General features: G+C 43.3%; 1 protein-coding gene across 8 annotated transcripts in view; it reads right to left on the bottom strand.

Annotated features, from left to right (window-relative positions):
* LOC137435470 (uncharacterized) overlaps window positions 1-19,772 on the bottom strand; it is a 113,024-nt gene that overhangs the window by 75,317 nt on the left and 17,935 nt on the right. For all 8 annotated transcript variants that reach the window (XM_068129268.2, XM_078784276.1, XM_068129271.2 and 5 more), the window contains exons 3-4: window positions 11,925-12,015; window positions 11,004-11,179 (exon numbers count right to left, since the gene is read on the bottom strand). In XM_068129268.2, coding sequence (XP_067985369.2) covers window positions 11,004-11,179; window positions 11,925-12,015 — 267 coding nt within the window. The remainder of the gene's footprint in view (window positions 1-11,003; window positions 11,180-11,924; window positions 12,016-19,772) is intronic.

Raw genomic sequence — 19,772 nt, 5'->3', positions numbered from 1 at the left:
ATCCCAACTCTCTCTTCCTCATATGTGGTGACTTCAACTGTCATCATGCCACCTGGTTGGGTGTGGGTTCCTCTCTCACCAGTCATGGCACCTCAGCAAAGGACTTCTGTGACTCACTGGGATTGACACAATCTGTCAATTTCCCGACCCGGATCTCAGCCAATGGAGTATCTTCTCTTCTAGACTTGGTTATGACAAACTTCCCTGCTAATGTCTGCTGCTCTTCGTCTGCTCCAATCGGTTCTTCTGATCATGTGCTTGTCAAAGTGGACATCTCTCTGGCCATTCTCAGAGAGCCTCCTCAGCGTCGACGAGTCTGGCATTTCACTCAGGCCGACTGGGACGGTCTTCAAGCAGCCATCAATCGTCTGGATTGGTCTCCCATCTCCACTGCCTCTGACATCAATTCTTCCTGGGAATTCTTCCAAAGCAAACTGATCTCTCTCATGCACAGATTTATCCCATCTAGCCTTCAGTTGTCTTACCCTTCCTCCCGTCCATGGTACACTGAATCTTGTGGGGAGGCAGTTGCCCTGAAACAACTTGCCTTTGCCTCTTGGAAGGCTAATCCAACTGAAGGCAATCTCAGTTCCTTCCACCAAGCTCGGAACAAGTGTGTGTCTACCCTCAGGAGTGCCAGGAAGCACTATCTCTCCTCACTCAAGAATGAACTCTCAAACCTGTCTCCTTCCTCCAAATCCTGGTGGCGTCTGGTCAAATCCGTTTCTGGTGTTTGTTCCCCCTCCATCCCCTCCCTTACCTCAAATGGCCACACAGTTGACATCGCACGTGACAAAGCCGAATGCCTCAACTCTGTGTTTGCCTCAAAATCCTTAGTCCCAAACCCATCTCTCTCTGTTCCCACCTTTCCCAGTCGAACCCAACTGCTCCTGAACTCTGTGTCCTTCTCTCCTGACAAGGTGGAGGAGTTTTTGTCAAACCTCGACTCTGATTCTGCAACTGGACCAGACGGCATCAGCCCACGGGTCCTAAAATCCTGCTCTGCCGCTCTATCTCACCCTCTCTCTGTTCTTTTCACCCTATCGTTTGCTCAAGGTCATCTGCCAGCATCCTGGAAATCAGCTAACATTACCGCTTTACACAAAAAAGGTGCAAAAACAGATCCTTGCAACTACAGACCAATCAGCCTGCTCCCAATTATCAGCAAAGTCATGGAATCCATCATTGCTTTGGATATGAAATCTTTCCTCTTCTCCAATGGCTTGATCTCTGATCATCAATTTGGTTTCAGACCAGGTCACTCTACTCTGGACATGCTGCTTCTGCTGTCTCAACAATGGATGGAGGTCCTCAATGCCAAACAGGAAATCAGAGCTGTCTCCCTTGACATATCACGTGCCTTTGATACGGTCTGGCACCCAGCTCTGCTCACCAAACTCTCCTCCTATGGTATCCATGGAAATCTCCATGCATGGCTTGCGGACTTCCTCTCTGGTCGTAGTCAACGTGTGGCCCTAAATGGATTTCTCTCATCTCCCCTTCCTGTTCAGGTTGGAGTTCCCCAAGGCAGTGTGCTGGGCCCTGTGCTTTTTCTGGTCTTTATCAATGATCTCTCCGACTCTCTGGAAAATCCTCTCTATCTCTTTGCTGATGACTCCACTCTCTGCCGCTCCATTCCTCTTCCCTCAGATCGGCAGTCTGCAGCCTCCTCACTCTCTGAAGACCTGGACAAAATCACAGACTGGTCAAACAAGTGGAACATGTCTTTCAATCCTGACAAATCTCACTCTCTTACTATGTCTCTCCGAAAAGATCGACTGGACAACCCTCCCATCTACTTTCTCAACAATCCTCTCCAAGAAGTTCTGTCGCTCAAGCTTTTGGGTCTCACTATCTGCCATGATCTTTCTTGGGAAAACCACATTTCCAAGCTGGCCTCCAAAGCCAGTCGCCGACTGGGCATCCTCCGTCGTGCGAAGTCCTTCCTCGGCACGCCTGAGCTCCTCACCACATACAAGGCTTTCATCCGCAGCTCAATGGAATACTGTTCTCCCCTATGGGCTGGTGCTCCTGCCTCTCACCTGGCCCGGCTTCACGCTGTTGAATCCAAAGCTTTCAAAATCATTGGAATCTCCCGCGATGAAGCTACCTCTGAGGGCCTTTCACTCACTCACCGCAGGCAGGTAGGTGGTCTTTCTGTCTTCTACCGACTCCTCTCCGGCCTTGCTCCCCCAGCTCTCTCTGTGCTCTGTCCCCCAAATATTCCTACAGGTCGCACAAGATCTGCCAGCAACCCTCTGATGGTTAAACTGCCGAAATCTCGGCTTTCTGCTCACCTTCACTCTTTCATTCCTCTTTTCTCCCGCCTCTGGAACAAACTCCCACACTCCCTTCAATCCCACTCCTCCCTCCAGGTCTTTAAAACAGCTGTTCACCACCATCTCTTATCTTCCCCCATCCAAAACCTTGATCTTTTCTACCCCCACTAATTCACCCCAGATCCACCTTGTTTGAAATTCCAACTTCTTTCCTGGAAGTCCTGGCAGTGTCCATATGTTTATACCTCTCCCACCCCCCCACCCCCCCCCCCCCCCTTCACATGCCTCCCCCCCAAAGCCCTCTCCCTCCCACAGATCTCTCGATGTCTCCATGTCTCTCGGTCCCTGCTCTCAAATGTTGTGTTTGTGTCCTGCCCCCTCTCTCCCCATCTTGTCTACCGCTCCCGATGTTATTTGTTTTATGTGTCTGTTTGTCTTTCTGTGCGATTAATGTTCGCTCTTTCACGAGCCTCGATCTTGTATACAAAAAAAAAAAAAAAAAAAATAAAAATAATGTTTGTGGATATGCAGGGTGGGTTCAGTTATATTAAAGTCAAAAGTGGATGGTGATTATAAAATATGATTGAATTATTCAGAAAATTAGGTGGAGGAGATATAACTCCTTTGGTCGCAATTCAAAACGAACAATTCACAGTTTTCTATGTAATATTATAATGGGATTTGAGGTGACATAGAGTTGAGTCGATAATAAATCCCATCATCGTAACTATAAGTTATGTTTTCTTTGTTAAAATTTCTCAGTTTTCAGAGGGGTACTGATAATATTTAAGCATGTTCCTTTTTTAATTTTTGTCATATAATTATTTGCCCGAACTCAATTAAGATCAGTTTGTTTCTTTTTTTCTTTTTTTGCAGTATGTCGAGCAAAAAATGGAAGTGGTCGGAGGATTACGTGCAGTACGGGTTCACATGTTTGACGGAACAGGATGGAAGTCAGCGTCCTCAATGCATGCTTTGCAATGTCAAGTTGAGCAACTCCAGCCCAGCACCAGCAAAACTACGGGAACACTTCAAAAAACTGCACGGCGAGGGGCAGTACAAAGACGCAACGCTGGATGAATTCAAATTGAAGAGTCTGATTCGACGCAAGTGCTACCTTGCCCACTCTCGGCTTCATTCCAATTGACAAACTGATCCTCACCGCGTCGTATGAAGTTGCGTACCTGATCGCAGAGCAGGGCAAACCGCACACCGTTGGCGAGACACTCATCAAACCGGCCACGTTGAAGATGGCCAACATCATGCTGGGAAAAGCTGCTGAAAACAAGTTGTCTCTCGTTCCACTCTCAAATGACACCATCAGATGCAGAATCGACGACATGAGCGACGACATCCTCGCCCAGGTAGTTGCAGATTTAGTCGCGAGCCCGACGAAATTAAGCCTTCAAGTCGACGAGACCACCGACGTTTCAAATTTGAGCCAGCTCATCTTATTTGTGCGTTATGTCAAAGGAGACGAGATCAAGGAAGTCTTTCTGTTCTGCAAGCCTCTCACAACAACGATGAAGGCAACCGACGTGAAGAAGCTTGTGGATGACTTCCTCAGAAGCAACGGCCTCTCGTGGAACATGGTGTCTGCAGTTTGCTCGGACGGAGCTCCAGCCATGCTGGGATGCAACTCCGGTTTTGGAGCGCTGGTGAAGGCCGGCACACCACACATCATCGTCACACACTGCGTCCTGCACAGACACGAGCTGGCATAAAAAACCCTGCCTCCAAAACTGGCCAATGTTCTGCAAATCGTCGTTGAAACTGTGAATTACGTGAGAAGCCATGCTCTGAATCTTCGCATCTTCAAAGAGCTGTGCAATGAAATCGGCTCTGAATTCAAAGTCCTTCTCTACCACTCTAACGTTCGATGGTTATCACGAGGGAAGGTAGTGAGTTTTTGCCTTGCGAGTAGAATTAGCCCTGTTTTTGGGAGAACACCAGCATTGCCATGCAACGCACTTCCAAGAGTCAGAGTTCATCCTCGCCTTGGCGTACATGGCTGACATCTTCGACGCACTCAATCATCTCAATTGCCAGATGCAGGGCGGTGGAGTGAATGTCATCGAATCTGAAGAAAAGCTGAGTGCTTACCGAAAGAAGTTACCGTTGTGGAGGCGGCGAACAGAGAACGACAACTTCGCGAACTTTTCGCTACTGGACGAGTGCGTGAGCGGGATCGAAGATGAGTCTGAAGTTGGAGGCACTGCTGTACCGGGGGAGCTGAAGCAAGCAATTGCCACGCACTTGGATGAGCTGGGAAAGTCATTCGACGGTTACTTCCCCAACCAAGAGCAATACCCAGCATGGGTGCGGCAACCGTTTACTTTCGACGTTGCAACGGCAGATGTCAACAACCAATACCTCGACTACCTCATTGAACTTCAGCAGAGCCAGACTCAACAACAACTCTTCGGCACAACAACGCTCTCAACATTTTGGTGCCGCCAAATGGAAGGGTATCCTCACATCGCTAAAATTGCCCTTGAGATCCTCACGCCGTTCGTTACAACGTATCTCTGCGAGCATGTGTTTTTGAAACTGGTGGACATTAAAACAAAGAAAAAGAGCATGCTTGCATGCGAAAATGATTTGAGGGTGGCCCTTGCCAAAACAAAACCACGCATTTCCCAGATCACCTCCTGAAAAGTAGAACAGAAAACGCATTAAGATGCAATTCTTCTTAATTTTTTTGGAAAATTTGAGGGGTTCCGTGAGTGTTCGGTGGGTTTTGTTAGGGTTCGGCAACTTTAAAAAGGTTAAGAACCACTGCACTAGCGTGACTCAGCATGCTCCGCACGCCTCACCACACGTCGTTTCAGAGGGGTAGGCATCTTTGACCATTTCGGTGTCTTTTGGGTCTTCATGGTGTTTTGGGTCTTCAGGGCCATTTGGGTCTTCAGGGCCTTTTGGATCCTCTGGGCCTTTAAGGGTATTTTGGGTCTTTCGTGTCTTCAGAGGCTTTTGGGTCTTCGGTGTCTTTTGGGTCTTCAAGGTCTTCAGGATCTTTTGGTTCTTCTTGGTCTTCGGGGTGTTTTGGGTCTTCGGGGTGTGTTGGGTCTTCGGGGTGTTTTGGGTATTCAGGGGTCTTGGTGGTCTGAAGGGTCTTGGGGGAATTAAAGGGTCGTCAAAGGTCTGAGGGGTCTCAGCAGTCTTAATGCAATTAAGAGGGTTAATTAAGCAAACGGGTGGTAATTAAGAGGGTGGTAATTTTATTTGAAGAAGAAGAAGAAGAAGAGGTTTTCGTCGCATATAAACATAGCGACATACATAGCGATATAGCGGCATAACCATATACGTTTGCTCTATTATAATAAGATGTTGTAATTGTGGAGCTTTCAACGGAGATTGGAGATTTGACAGGAGTTTTATAAAGAGAGATGGGAAGAAATTGAGTTTTAGAAGCATTAAACGTAACTTGATTATATTTGCCCCACTGGGAAATCTTGTCCAAATCCGAATTTAAAGAGGTGGCTGTGATGAAACGAGATGTATATCGAGTGAAGGAAGATGGGGAAAATGCGGAAACCATGGAGGAATGTAATGTCGAGTCATCAGCATACGAGTGCATTTGGTTATTTGTGGAAGAAGGTCATTAATAAAAGAAGGAAGAGTGTTGGAGACAGGACAGAACCCTGAGGAACACCGCTGTTGATCGGGAAGTAGGGAGATGTTGAGCCATGGACAATTACAGAGATAGAGCGGTTGGAGAGAAAGCCCGATATGAGAGAGCAGAGTGAAGGAGGAAAGCTGAAAGAGGGAAGCTTGGATATCAGACCCCGATGCCAAACTCTGTCAAAGGCTTTTGAGAAATCAAGGCCTACACCAAAGGATTCCCCAAAATCTCTCGGAGAAGAGGCCCAGACATTCGTAATGTAAGAAAGGATATAACCGGTAGATCTTGCCTTGCGAAAGCCATATTGATGGTCAGATAGAAGACTGAGATTCAAGATGCTTGAGGAAATAGTTATTGAGAAGACATTCAAAGACTTTGGAAATAGTAGAAGTCAGAGCAATAGGACGGTAGTTGGAAGGGTTGAACAATCACCCTTTTTTAAATAGGCTGTGCTAAGGCATGTTTCCAGGAAAGAGGAAAAGTTTCCATTTTTAAACAAAAAATGGAACAAAAGTGCAAACACGGATGCGAGTTTGGAAACCCACTCCTGCAAGACACTAGGAGGAATGCCATCTTGTCCGTATGCCTTTGTGTCCAGAGAGAGGAGTACTTTTTTGACTGCATGAAAAGAGATAATAGGGAGGAGCACGGGATTGGAAAGGGGTGCATCAGAGGGAGATGAAATGTTAGTCATCCAGTGTGGAATTAGAGGAGAAAAGAGAACCAAAAAGAGTTGCTTCATCAGTCGGGGAGACAGCGATGGTATCATTGGAACAGAAAAACCAAGGAAAAGTAGAGCGACAGAAGTTGTTGGTGACACTTTAGCCAAGGACCAGAAAGATATATTAGTGGAAGAAGATGAGAGGTTGTTTCATTTGTTTTGGATAAAGGAATGCTTCACCTCACAAATAACATGTTTGCAATGATTTCTGGCAGTTATGAAAGCTGAATGTGAGTCGGAGGAAGAAGAGTTTTTCCATGTCTGATATGCCGCATACCTTGCACGAATGGCCGCAGAGCAGGAATTATTGAACCAAGAGTTGGTAGGATAGATAGACGGAGAGAAAGGGATGTAAGCCTCCTTTACTGCAACAATAACTGCAGCTATACGTTCAGCAGAGATAAAGACATCCCCTGAGGAGAGGCAGTAGTCTTTCCAGGGAAAGTCAAAAAAGAAGTTTCGTAAACCAGTCCATTCAGCACTTTTGAAATGCCAATACTGGCGTTTAATCGGAGCAGTCAGAGGAGAAGGAGTGGTAGTAAGTAAAGTGATGTTCACAAGATTGTGGTCAGAATAACCAATTGGAGGTGACTGTGTAGCTGTAACGCAACGGATTAGAGGTGAAGAACAAATCCAACGTATTGGAAGAGTCTATAGGATGTAAACCAAGTGTTGGAATGCAACCCCCCTTAATTACACCAATTCTTACAGGGAAAATTCCCCACTATCCATCATTTCGTTACAAGTCTAACTTTTTGGAACACATTTTGTTCATTAGTGAGAACCCATTGAATGTGGTTTTCGGAGAATAAAGAGTTTGTGTTGAAGAGGAGGAATAAAGGCAGAAGGAGAAGATTTTAACTAGAGAGTTCGTAGAACACCTTACCCTGCCCAATCTTGAGGAAAAGGTCATGGAAAGGGTTTTTAAACCCTTGCTTTGCGTTTCAGAGCACAATCTATATTAGCTTTGTTCGTGAACTTTGAATTAAAGGTGTGATAGCAACCATACAAAGCCATTCAGACAAATGGAAGCGTCCAGAGATGAAGCTTCTGTCAACTCCACCCAGAGAGCGGGGCATTGAGAAGGCCAAGACAGCATAACATTATGGCCAAGGCCTTGATTGGCCAAGACAGCATAACATTATGGCCAAGGCTGCTAACCTGGAGGTTTTTGTCAGTGCACACAAAGCGATTTATGTTCTAGTGTTCACGTATCCTTACTATAATTCACGGACCGGCGTGTGTGTGTTTGTCGCCCTACTCCTCCGACAGTTCTGGGCCGATTACACCCAGACTTGCTACATAGGATCAGCATGACCCCAATTAATGGGTAGGGGTGATTTTAACTTTGCCAGTGGTCTCAGGGAGGGATTGGGGCGAGGAGAGCAGGGACACCAATTCTCTACGTAAATGTGCGCCGTGTAACGCAGCTCCATTTTTAGGTGACGCTGACCTTTTGACAAAATCGTTAATTTGTCTTCAGCATATTCTCAAAATAAAGCTTTGTTGAAAATTTGATGACAATATCTCAAATGGTAAAAAAGTTACGTGCCGGAGAGACAGACACACACAGACAGAAGACGGACACACAGAAGTCGGAAGTCATTGCAAAACCCCATCTTCCCCTTCACAGGGGGGCGGGCTAAACAAAAAAAAGTATGCAGTCACGTGAAAAAGGAAGTACACCCCATGTAAAGTTTCGACTTTTTCAACATATTTCAACATACAGCTATTTGATCTTCATTTCAACAATATTGATAGATAAAGGTGATATAATACAACAAATATCATGAAACATTTACATTTTGTAGTCCATTGTATAATTTAAATAAACATAAATGCAAATTATGCATGTGGAAAAACTAAGTACACCCCTACATTTATCACTACTTCAAATACCTAAAATTAGAATCAGGTGCACCAGCTCAGGTGCAAATGATTAGAACATCGTTAGAGAGGATCTTGGAGGAACCTGTCTTATTTAAACCTCAGACATTTAGTTTGGTTTGCTCTTTGTTGTTGAAGTGTGCGGCGTCACCATGCCGAGATCAAAAGAGCTCTCTGAGGCCTTCAGAAAGAAGGTTATAGATGCCTACGAGTCTGGGAAGGGATTTAAAAAGATCTCCAAACAATTTGAAATCAATCATTCGACTGTCCGGAAGATCATCGACAAGTGGAGAAGATTCCAAACAACTGCCAACTTGTTCAGGCCAGGCCGCCCCAGCAAGTTCAGCCCGAGAGCAGACCGCAAGATGCTGAAAGAAGTATCTAAGAACCCCAGAATGTCATCACGGGGCCTACAGGGAGCTCTTGCCACTGTTGATGTCAAAGTGCACGAGTCTACCATTAGAAAGAGGCTGCAGAAATTTGATCTACATGGGAGGTGTGCCAGGAGACAACCTTTGCTGTCCAGAAAGAACATCAGGGCAAGACTAAAGTTTGCCAATGGACACCGAGGCAAAGACCAGCACTTCTGGAACACTGTGCTCTGGACAGATGAGTCAAAGGTAGAGCTATTTGGCCACAGTACCAGAAGACATGTTTGGCGAAAACCAAAGACAGCAATTGACCACAATAACCTGATACAAACTGTAAAGCATGGTGGTGGAAATATTATAGTTTGGGGCAGCTTTGCTGCATCAGGGCCTGGGCAGCTCACCATCATATAATCCACTATGAATTCTTCATTGTATCAGAGTGCTTGAGGATAATGTGAGGCCATCTGTCGGCAAGTTGAAGCTCAACCGAAGGTGGACCTTGCAACATGACAATGACCCTAAACATACCAGTAAATCCACCAAGGAATGACTGAAAAGAAAGAAATGGAGGGTTCTGGAATGGCCAAGTCAAAGCCCGGATCTAAATCCCATCGAGATGTTGTAGGGGGATTTGAAACGAGCTGTGCATGCAATTGTGCATGCTGTGCAACAATTTTTTGTTGAGTAAATTATAGCAAAGTCAATTTCTCATTGTTTTTTGTTAAATTAGATCACCTTTATCTATAGATACTGTTTAAATGAAGATCAAATATTGATACGTCCACATATGTTAAAAAGATTTTAAACGCCACATATGTTAAAAAGATTTTAAAAACATTTCATGGGGTGTACTTACTTTTTCCACATGCGAAATTTGCATTTATGTTTATTTAAATTATACAATGGACTACAAAATGTAAATGTTTCATGATATTTGTTATATTATATCACCTTTATCTATCAATATTGTTGAAATGAAGATCAAATAGCTGTATGTTGAAATATGTTGAAAAAGTCAAAACTTTACATGGGGTGTACTTACTTTTTCACGTGACTGTAAGTGCCTTATCTCATCTTCTATCTTCTATGCTAGGCCCAAAATATGCATCACTTCACTTGGCCAATCAAAAATAAATAGCTGCCACTCCATGACCGGCACTTTCCCCAAACACATCATTCAATACCTAAAGTTACTTGTTCTTGCAATTTTTGCAAAATAATTTTTTGGCTGCCCAGCCGCAAGAACCATCCATGACAGAACGTCAGGAAAAATGGTGGATCCTGCTTCAACAGCACAATTTGAAGTTTTAAAGTTCACAACAGAAAAATGTCAGATTTGTACTTAAATATTTGCAAAACCAGCTTGTATCTGGCAAAACCAGATACCTTGTTTTGCAAAAAAAAACCTTGTTTTGCAAAACCCAAAAAAAAAATTTTTTACATTTAATATTCTGCATGCCTTTTGGCTGGCGGGATGGCCCAGAGGTACGCACACTCGCCTCTAAGCTGTCTAGCCTGGGTTCAAATCCCGACCCAGCGATAAACTGTCAGTTCGGTGTTTCACAGGCAGGGTGATTCACGAATGTGTGTGCCGTCCCTCGGATGGACGTTAACATGGGGGTCCGATCTAACTGCATGGGTTGGTGGACGTTAAAGATCCCACGGTGTCCTTCGCAAAGAGTAGGTGAGTATCGCTGGCATCCTGGCCAAATTCCATATTCCTGCCCTAATCAGGTTCGTGAAAAGCTTCCCCCGGCCGACCCCACAAGGTGGGATAATAGTGGCCGTTAAAGAGCAACAGCATGCCTGTTATAATAACCGTGAAGGGAAAATTGCATTTCTCCAGACAATTTCTCCTGATCAATATCCTGCATGCCTTTAATACTTGGTGTAGTTGACAAACTATAGGTAAAAGATAAAACTGGCATAAATTCGAGTCTTCCACCTCCACCTAATCTCATTTCACCTCTTTTAAGACCAAGTTTGTTATTCACCATCTTCCCTCATTCAGCAGTAGATTTAATAGCAAAACAAGCCCAGGCCTCAACCACGGTAAGTGCATCTTGATGACAGACACAGACAGAGAGAGACAGAGACAGACAGAATTATATCCATGTTACCTGAAATTCACCACAAGGTGTGAAAGCAACGTTTGTTGCTTCCTCGTGGCTCTCATGGTCAACGACAAATGATTCGGGGCGCGAGCGCCGTCCATATCGCTTCCCCCCCTTAATGTATTTGGGCTCTACCTCCACCTCGTCGTCCTTCGCCTCCACTCCAGACTCGTGTACGTTTGCTGTGGAAGAAAATCTCAATAAGAATTTTCCACCTTTGGAACAACAAACACACAACAACGTCCAAAGGCAATGCATTTACAAGTACCAGCAAACCTTCCAGAGCACGTGATGGGAAAATTGGGAAGCACATTACACGTCATGAAAGAAAAAAAATTCATCACCCACTGGTTATTTCGTAGACTTCACATGAGGAGCATGCTTTGGTGCATCAATAGTAACGGCATGTATATACTCAGCTAAATTCCTGCTCTACAACTTGTCGGTTCCAAAAGCCGTTCGAAGAGAGGCAAAACAGTCAGCACTGATCCGATCTGCATTTGGAGACTCAGCATCCATGTGACATACATCCATGTGTGGAGTTACTGGAACAGTTGGAGATTTAAAGAGTCCAAATTAAGTGATACACCCTACACGTGGCCCAGACAGAAAATGTAGAATTTTACCTGTGGTTCTGAACCGAAGTACGACTCCTTGATAAATATATCATGGGATAATTTGACAAAGCAAAGGGAGGGACAACTGGGTAGAAAATATGCGAGGAAGGGGAGAGGAACTCGAGTGGAGATGGGAGTACAGAGTACAAAGGGAAGGGGAAGGGTGGGGAGGTATAAATAGTACATTCAGGGAAGGGGAGGGGGCAGACGTCCACCATTTGGTTCATGTCCTGCTTTGACCAAATGTTTTACCACATTGCACGGCACACTGACCCTGAGTTCCGGATTGAAGTACAAATCAAAAGCCCACCTTGATCAGCAGGTTCATCCTCATCACAGGCGTCAGCTCGACTGGATGTCAGAAACATCACCAAAGTTTCCTTGAACTGTTCAAACGTTGTCTGAAGGAATAACACAAAACAAGCTGAGGCAGGATTTGGTCCTTAGAGTGACATTTCCACTCAATCTTCATATCCCATGAATGTGGCCAAAAATAGCTCAGGAAAGAGGGCACTTTACCAGTTGCCATAGGCAATGTTCAGGAGAGCACACAACAATGCTGCAGACACGCGAGTAAGACACAGGGAAACAGCAGCTGTCATGGGGCACTGCGCAGAACTGCTCGTGGCCATCCATCTCACAAAAGAAGTGTGGACAGACTGCACAAAAAAAAGCTCAAAGGCTTGCGTCAAGCTCTACCCTGCACCCCCTATAATTACAACCTTCTGCTGCAACATGAGCAATAAAAAGACGATTTAAAAAACACTAACCACACTTATGGATTAAGGAGGAGCACAACTTCAAATACGTGTAAATTCAGAAACAACGCACTCCTCTTTCAGCAGTGTCGTCTCAGGTTTGATTTTCATTGCAATTACAAACAGTCGCATGGTGTTTCACAAGCAGGGAATTGGCATCAAATGAATTCGCTGTTCAGCAGATGGACCTTAAGGCAAGGATCAATCTACTAGCATTAGATGGGGGATGTTCAAGATCCCTGATCTTTTGGTGAAGAATTGGCAAATTATCATGGACATCCTGAACACAAGTTCGGTCGTGAGTTAAGAGCTAGGAAAAAGAAAAAAGGGGTTAAGAGTTAAAAACCACGACTGACCGAGATGAAAAATGACCTCGGAAGGACTTGTTTTGACATTGCCTTGTGATGTTGGGGTCCCAGGTTCAAATATATATATAATATATACTAGCTTGGCTCGGCTCGCGTCGTTACTGAGGAACGGGCTTGTTTTAGCTGAGGATAATGACTGCACCTGAGTTGCTGTGTTGTCATGATTTACACCAATCATAATAGAAACAACTGAAAACACCTCACAGCCATAAAACACGTAATAAAAACACCTCACAGCCACGAAATTAAAAACACCTCACCACCACGTCATTTAAAAACACCTCACCACCAAGTAATTCAAAACAGCACGTAATTCAAAACATCTCATCACCAACTAATTCAAAACACCTCACCACCACATAATTAAAAACACCTCATCACCACGTAATTATAAATACCTCACCACCACGTAATTATAAATACCTCACCACCACGTAATTCAAAACACCTCACCACCACGTAATTCAAAACACCTCACCACCACGTGATTATAAATACCTCACCACCACGTAATTATAAATACCTCACCACCACGTAATTCAAAACACCTCACCACCACGTAATTCAAAACACCTCACCACCACGTAATTCAAAACACCTCACCACCACGTGATTCAAAACCACCACAACGTTATTAAAAACACTTCACAACCACGGAAACAAAAGTTTGAGGGAGTCGTTACGTGACAACACAGACACTGCCCAGATGTGTAGATCTGTAGATAAATGACTGTACCCGAGTTGCCGTTTTGTCATGGTTTACACCAATCATAATTCAAACAATTATTTTGCACAAATGTATTTGTATACGTGATATCACATTTTATGAACAATTGAAGTAGAAAAAAAAAAATTCCAAAAAAAATTCCAAACAAAATTTGGAAATTTTTTTAAAGAAAATACCCTGAGGATATACCGACGGGAGAGATATGTGCATACCAGAAGTTTGGTACGATTTCACAAAAGTTTGAGAAAGTAGTTCAGTGACGACAAGACAACACAACACAAGACAAGACAGACACTGCACAGATATATACTATACAGACTTGGCATTTAATAATAAAATTTAAAAACCACCTTCAGAGGCCATTTTTCCCCGCAAAGCAGGGGTTGGCCTTTTTCGGGGACCGTGGTTGTTGGTGTTTTTTGGTCCCCTTTTTGAAGCAATGTTTTACGGCCGGATGCCCTTCCTGCCGCCAACCCTTTTTGTCGCCTTTTTACGACAAGCAGGGAATTACCAGTGAACTGGTACTCAAATTAGCCGACCTCGGAAGGATGACAGGCTGAGTCAACCCCCCTGGCGTTAATTCAGCAATCGACCGGGATTCGAACCCAGGATCCTTGGATCCAAAGCTGGCACCCAAGCCGCTAGCCCAACACGCATTTAATATGGAATATTTTTTTTGTGGGGGTGAACTTACTTTTTAAGATGACTTAGAACCAAAAGTTCATTGGAATTATGTTGAAATTATTCTAGATTTTGTTAATGTGACCTTTAAAAGAAACAAAAACCACATTTGACATTTCGAAACAAATAAATTGATCCTTGAAAGTGATGTAAACTGATATCGAACTCAATTCATGGACAGTACTGTGTTAAACTTCTGTGCGTTTTCCAGAAGTATCTCTTTATTTTGCACATTAGCCAAAAAATTTTAACTAAAACAAAAGTTAAATTACGACTGGGATTACGGACAGTAAAATTACAGTTCAGTACTTCGTGTAACCCCCAGGAGCATTCAGGAGAGCACGTACACGTTGAGGTATGCTGTTCACGAGATTTGCCAAGGTTTGGACAAGAATCGCTTGCCATGCAGTGACAATAGCCTGCTGCAATTCACGCACAGAGGTTGGCTGCTGGTCCAAGTGGTCGATTTGACGTGTTAATTCTGCCCACAAGTTCTCTATCGGATTCATATCCGGGGACATGGCAGGCCACTCCATATGCTCTACACCACGGTCAGCAAGAAAGTGTTGGATCATGCGAGCACGATGAGGCCGTGCATTGTCATCTTGGAAGACAAAGTTTCCTCGAAAGGCTGCACGAGCAAATGGAAGCAATGTTTCTTCTAGAATGGCCCTGTACTTGAACTGGTTCAGGTTTCCATTCAGAACAACCAGGTCAGTTTTGCCCCCTGCATGAAAAGCAGCCCAAATGGTCACCCCACCACCTCCAGCTTGGACTCTTGGCACTATACAATCTTTGTTGTAGGCTTCATGCACTTGTCTGCGCACTCGGATGTGGCCATCTTGACGATAGACCAGAAATATAGACTCGTCACTGAAGATCACGTGATTCCAGTGTCCTGGCTGCAATTGACGGTGCTCTCTGGCCCACTGCAATCGGCACTGGCGGTGTTGTCTGGTCAGGCGTGGCTTTCTCAGGGGACGCCTGGCACGATAGCCTGCTTGAACCAGTCGTTGGTTCACTAGCCTTCTGGATACAGGCACATTTGTCAGTTGCTGCCACTCAGCCGTAAGCCGATTAGCTGACTTGGTACGGCCATTGCGGACTAACCGGTGCAGCTGGCGATCATCCCTCCTTGTGGTTCTGCGGGGACGTCCTGGCCTCCATATTGGAGTAGGGACACCCCTCTGAGCATTTCGTTTCAGGATCTTTGACACCTGACCTTGAGTGATGCCATACTGCCGAGCAATAGCACGCTGTTTCATGCCGTAATTTCGTAAAGCCACCACTCCATGATAAACAGCATTGTCGAGTTGACGGACCATCTCCAGAGGAAGCGGCAATAACTTTTGGAAACGTGCAGCAGTTGTTTTCCACTAATACAGAACGCAACAACCCTTGTATACCCGACTGTGAAGCCAATCATCAAATGCACCTGTCCATACATTTTGCCACGCCACCTGTGATATAATCCTGTTGTTGACTTCTTGCTGCGACAGACAATCAGTGACATGGTTCTTTCAACAAATAAATCACCAAAGTGTAAAAGAAACTCACCAGATTGATATGCTGAGTTAAGAAAGTAAACCCAAGTCAAGAAGAAAAAAAATATTCCATATTAAATGCCAAGTCTGTGTGTGTGTGTGTGTGTGTGTATATATATATATATATATATATATATATATATATATATATATATTGACACACACACACACACACACACACACACACACACACACACACACACACACACACACACACACACACACACACACACACACACACACACACACACACACACACACACACACACACACACACACACACACACACACACGGCAATGGATCAACAGACAAAATGAGGCAAAGGGAAGATAGCAGGATGCCAACAGACAGATGCACCACAGCACAGCAAGTGGAAATTTGCAGGAGGAGATGATAATAGGGTCTCAATAGTAAAGCCCACTAGTGGAAATGGCAGAGAACATGAGATTTATGGGGACAGCATATTTGAAATCTTGTAAGGAAGAGCTTACAGCAACGGACTCAGGAAGACAGTTCCACAGGGGATGAAAGAGGGGTATGAACGAATAGCTACATGAGTGTTGAGTTTCGACTTGGGGAGAGTAACAAGGGCCTCTGCCAAAAAGATTGGAATGTCCGGGGTTGAAGGGGAAGGGAGATGGTAGGAAAAGCAAGACCAGAATGGAGCCAGTAAAAAAAAAAAAAAAAAAAAAAAAAAAGGAACTGCAAACCCACCAACTTGACGATGGCGAGCAAGAAACAGACCCTGAGACTCCATTTCCTGATATTGTCTTGCAATTTAAAATTAATTTAAAGTGATTGTCCTGCATGAGAAATGCAAGATCGTCTTTCAGCATCAGACACTGCACACTATTAATCAAAGAAATAAAATAAAATAAATTAAAATCAGTATAATTAAAAACAAAAATGAATACAACAGTAATTGAAATAAACCATATACTGTATAAACAAAACATATAACAAGTACAGATACATTCAAAGTACACCGCCCCCATGCCAAATAATTAAATATCCTACAGCGCGGCATTGCCGGGGCGCCTGGCAATACCGCAGTGCAACTCATAGAGACTGCATTGGGAGGGAGAGGTGTACAATAATCGCTTGATTAATTGTATAATTAAAATCAACAAAAGATTATCACAAAATATTTTCTTGATCAATTGGCTAATAGCATAACTAAACCACAAGTGCTTCATCCGAAGATGTACCTTTTAGAAAGTTAATTAAATAAGTCATTAATAAAAAATTAAATAATTAATTGCTTAATAAATAAATAATTAATCGATTAAATGATTAATCAATAAATCAAAAATATCCTTGATAGCCACATCACTTGGTCACTGTCATGTCCAAATATTAGCTTCCTAGCTCAAAAGGTGCCTGAGATATTGGCCAAATGAGAAAGAAAATAAATAAATGATTAATAATGAAAATAAATAAATAATAATCATTAAAAAATTTAACTATTAATCAATTCGGTCATAGAACACATAAACCACCACCATTTCATCAGAATCTGTAACTTAAAAAAAAAAAAATTAGTCATTAATTGAATAATTAAATAATTAATCGATTAATTGATTAATTAATAAATCAAAAACAGCCTTTGCAGCCAAATCACCTGGTCATTGGCATGTCCAAATATCAGCTTCCTAACTCAAAAGGTGCCTGAGTTAATGGTCAGAAGAGAAAGGAAATTTAATTAATGAAATAAGTTCTTAATTTAAAAAAAATAATAATAACCACCTTTAGAGGCCATTTTTCCCCGCAAAGTGGGGGTTGGCCTTTTTCGGGAACCGTGGTTGTTGTTGTTTTTCGGTCCCCTTTTTGAAGCAATGTTTCTTAATTAATGGCTAATAATTAAATAACTCCTCAATTAATTGATTAATAAAAAAACAAAAAATACAGTTTTTGGCAAAGGTCTTGCTCACTATTGTGCCGAAATTTCAGTTTCCTAGCTCAAAGGATGGCTGAGATATCGCCCGGACAAACAAGAAAGCAAGAAAACAAACAAACAAACAAACAACCAGAGTGAAAACCGAGTACTCCCTTTCAGCGTGCGTCATTGCCGAGCCCCCTTCGGTGCCCGGCAATGACGATATGCAGCGCCTGGAGATGGCATAGGAAAGGTGCGGTGTACAACAAACAAACAACCAGAGTGAAAACTGAGTACTCCCTTTGAGCGTGCGTCATTGCCGAGCCCCCTTCGGTGCCCGGCAATGATGATATGCAGCGCCTGGAGATGGCATAAGACAGGTGCGGTGTACAACAACAATAACGGCACTGGGTAGAGCACCTACCTGTGCCAGGCTGAACAGTTTACGTTTGGACCTGGATCCACATCTGAACCAAAATTTAATCAGCTTGTTCTTATAATGTAACCAACTTATCCACCAAGTTTTATAACAACTCGTGCATACTGTTTTGAAATATTGTGCTATATATCGTTTTTGGCCCCATCTCTCAATGCTGAAGAATCGCCTGAACTAGAACGGCACTCTTTGATGTTGCGATGTTGAACAATACGATATGCCTCTGCCCACATTATTACATTGTTAAACATACTTGTGCCAAGTCTGATTTAAATCCCTTCAGCTGTTCTCAAGTACCACATATATACCTGATATCACCTCTGACCTTTGATGACAAAATCTAATCAGTTAATCATAATACATAATTATACCAAGTTTGGTCAAAATCCCATCACTGGTTCACAAGTTAGCTCAGTAACAGAATTTTTACCTAACGGGAGCTCTGACCTTTGACCTCTGGACCCCATAATCGAATCCGTTAATCTGTGTTATTATACATACTTGTACCAAGGTTGACTTTGTTCTCTTGATAAGTTCCTTAAGTTATCGCGGTAACAATAATCTATTACCGACTTTGACCTTTTACCTGTGAAGTAGTCACCAAAAAAATCATATCAGTTCATCTTTGCATCATAATACATACGTCATACATGTACCAACTTTGGTCAACATCCCATCACTGGTTCACAAGTTATCGCAATAACAAGATTTTTACCAAACATAAGCTGTGATCTTTGACCTTTGACAGCGTGGTCCCAAAATATAACCAGTTCTCTCTACACCATTATACATACTTGTACCAAGTTTCATTCAGATCCCTTCAGCCGCTCTCAAGTTATCACGATAACAAAAAAAAACTATCACGGACGGACGCACGGACAAATGGACAGCCGGAGAACAACCCGAAAAAATAATGCCTCCGGTGACTTCATTCGCGGAGGCATAAAAATTCTAGTACCCAGATCCATATATTCACCAAAGTCTAATCATTTCGTCCTTGTCCCACACCCAACCTTTCCACCAAAATTTCGTCTGAACCATCCACAACTTTTTCAGATATCTCGCTCACAGACAAACAAACAAAGACCGACAGACAGACAGGACAAACAGACCGACAGGGGTGAAAACAATCTCCATCCACTTTCATTGGCGGACGTAAAAAGAAATAAATCAAATAAACAAACAAACATTGGAATAATAATTCAAATGCTATGGGTTTTATTTAAACGAGCATCTTGGGGGTTCAGTGTCATGTTCGGTTATGTGGCACAAAGGATTAATTTCATGTTGTACTCCTTATTGAAAAAAGCATGTTACCCAGGAAAAAAAGAAAAAAGGAAAAAAGGTAATATGATAATAATACTGATTAATATAATGACATGTGTGAGCAGTATAGAATTTTCATTTAACACCGAAATAACTGAATAATAATTTACAAACATAATCAAAAGGAATAGTTCATGCAACATGCCACTCAAGCTGTTATCAAAATCTCTCAATAATGACGTTAAAACTTGTATCGTGTCCTGGCACCATGACAGGTGCCTCCTATCAAAGGCTCAAAGACAGAAGCAGGCATGCACCAGGCTATTAGAATTTTAAATGTCCCTTTAATAAATGCAAATAGGACACGCTCTGCCTCCATGGACAAAGGTCCGCACCGGAGCGGAGACTACGAGGAGGGAATCCGTGCCAGCTGGAAGCTCTGCAAGCTAAGCAGCTTATTGAGTGGCAGGCCCGGAACAACGGCCCTCCACGCCCTGCCTT

Source organism: Myxine glutinosa, chromosome 9, assembly GCF_964187855.1.
Source record: "Myxine glutinosa chromosome 9, kmMyxGlut1.1, whole genome shotgun sequence".
Taxonomy (NCBI): domain Eukaryota; kingdom Metazoa; phylum Chordata; class Myxini; order Myxiniformes; family Myxinidae; genus Myxine; species Myxine glutinosa.
Note: the sequence above shows the minus strand (reverse complement) of the source record. Positions and strands in the feature narration are given on the sequence as shown.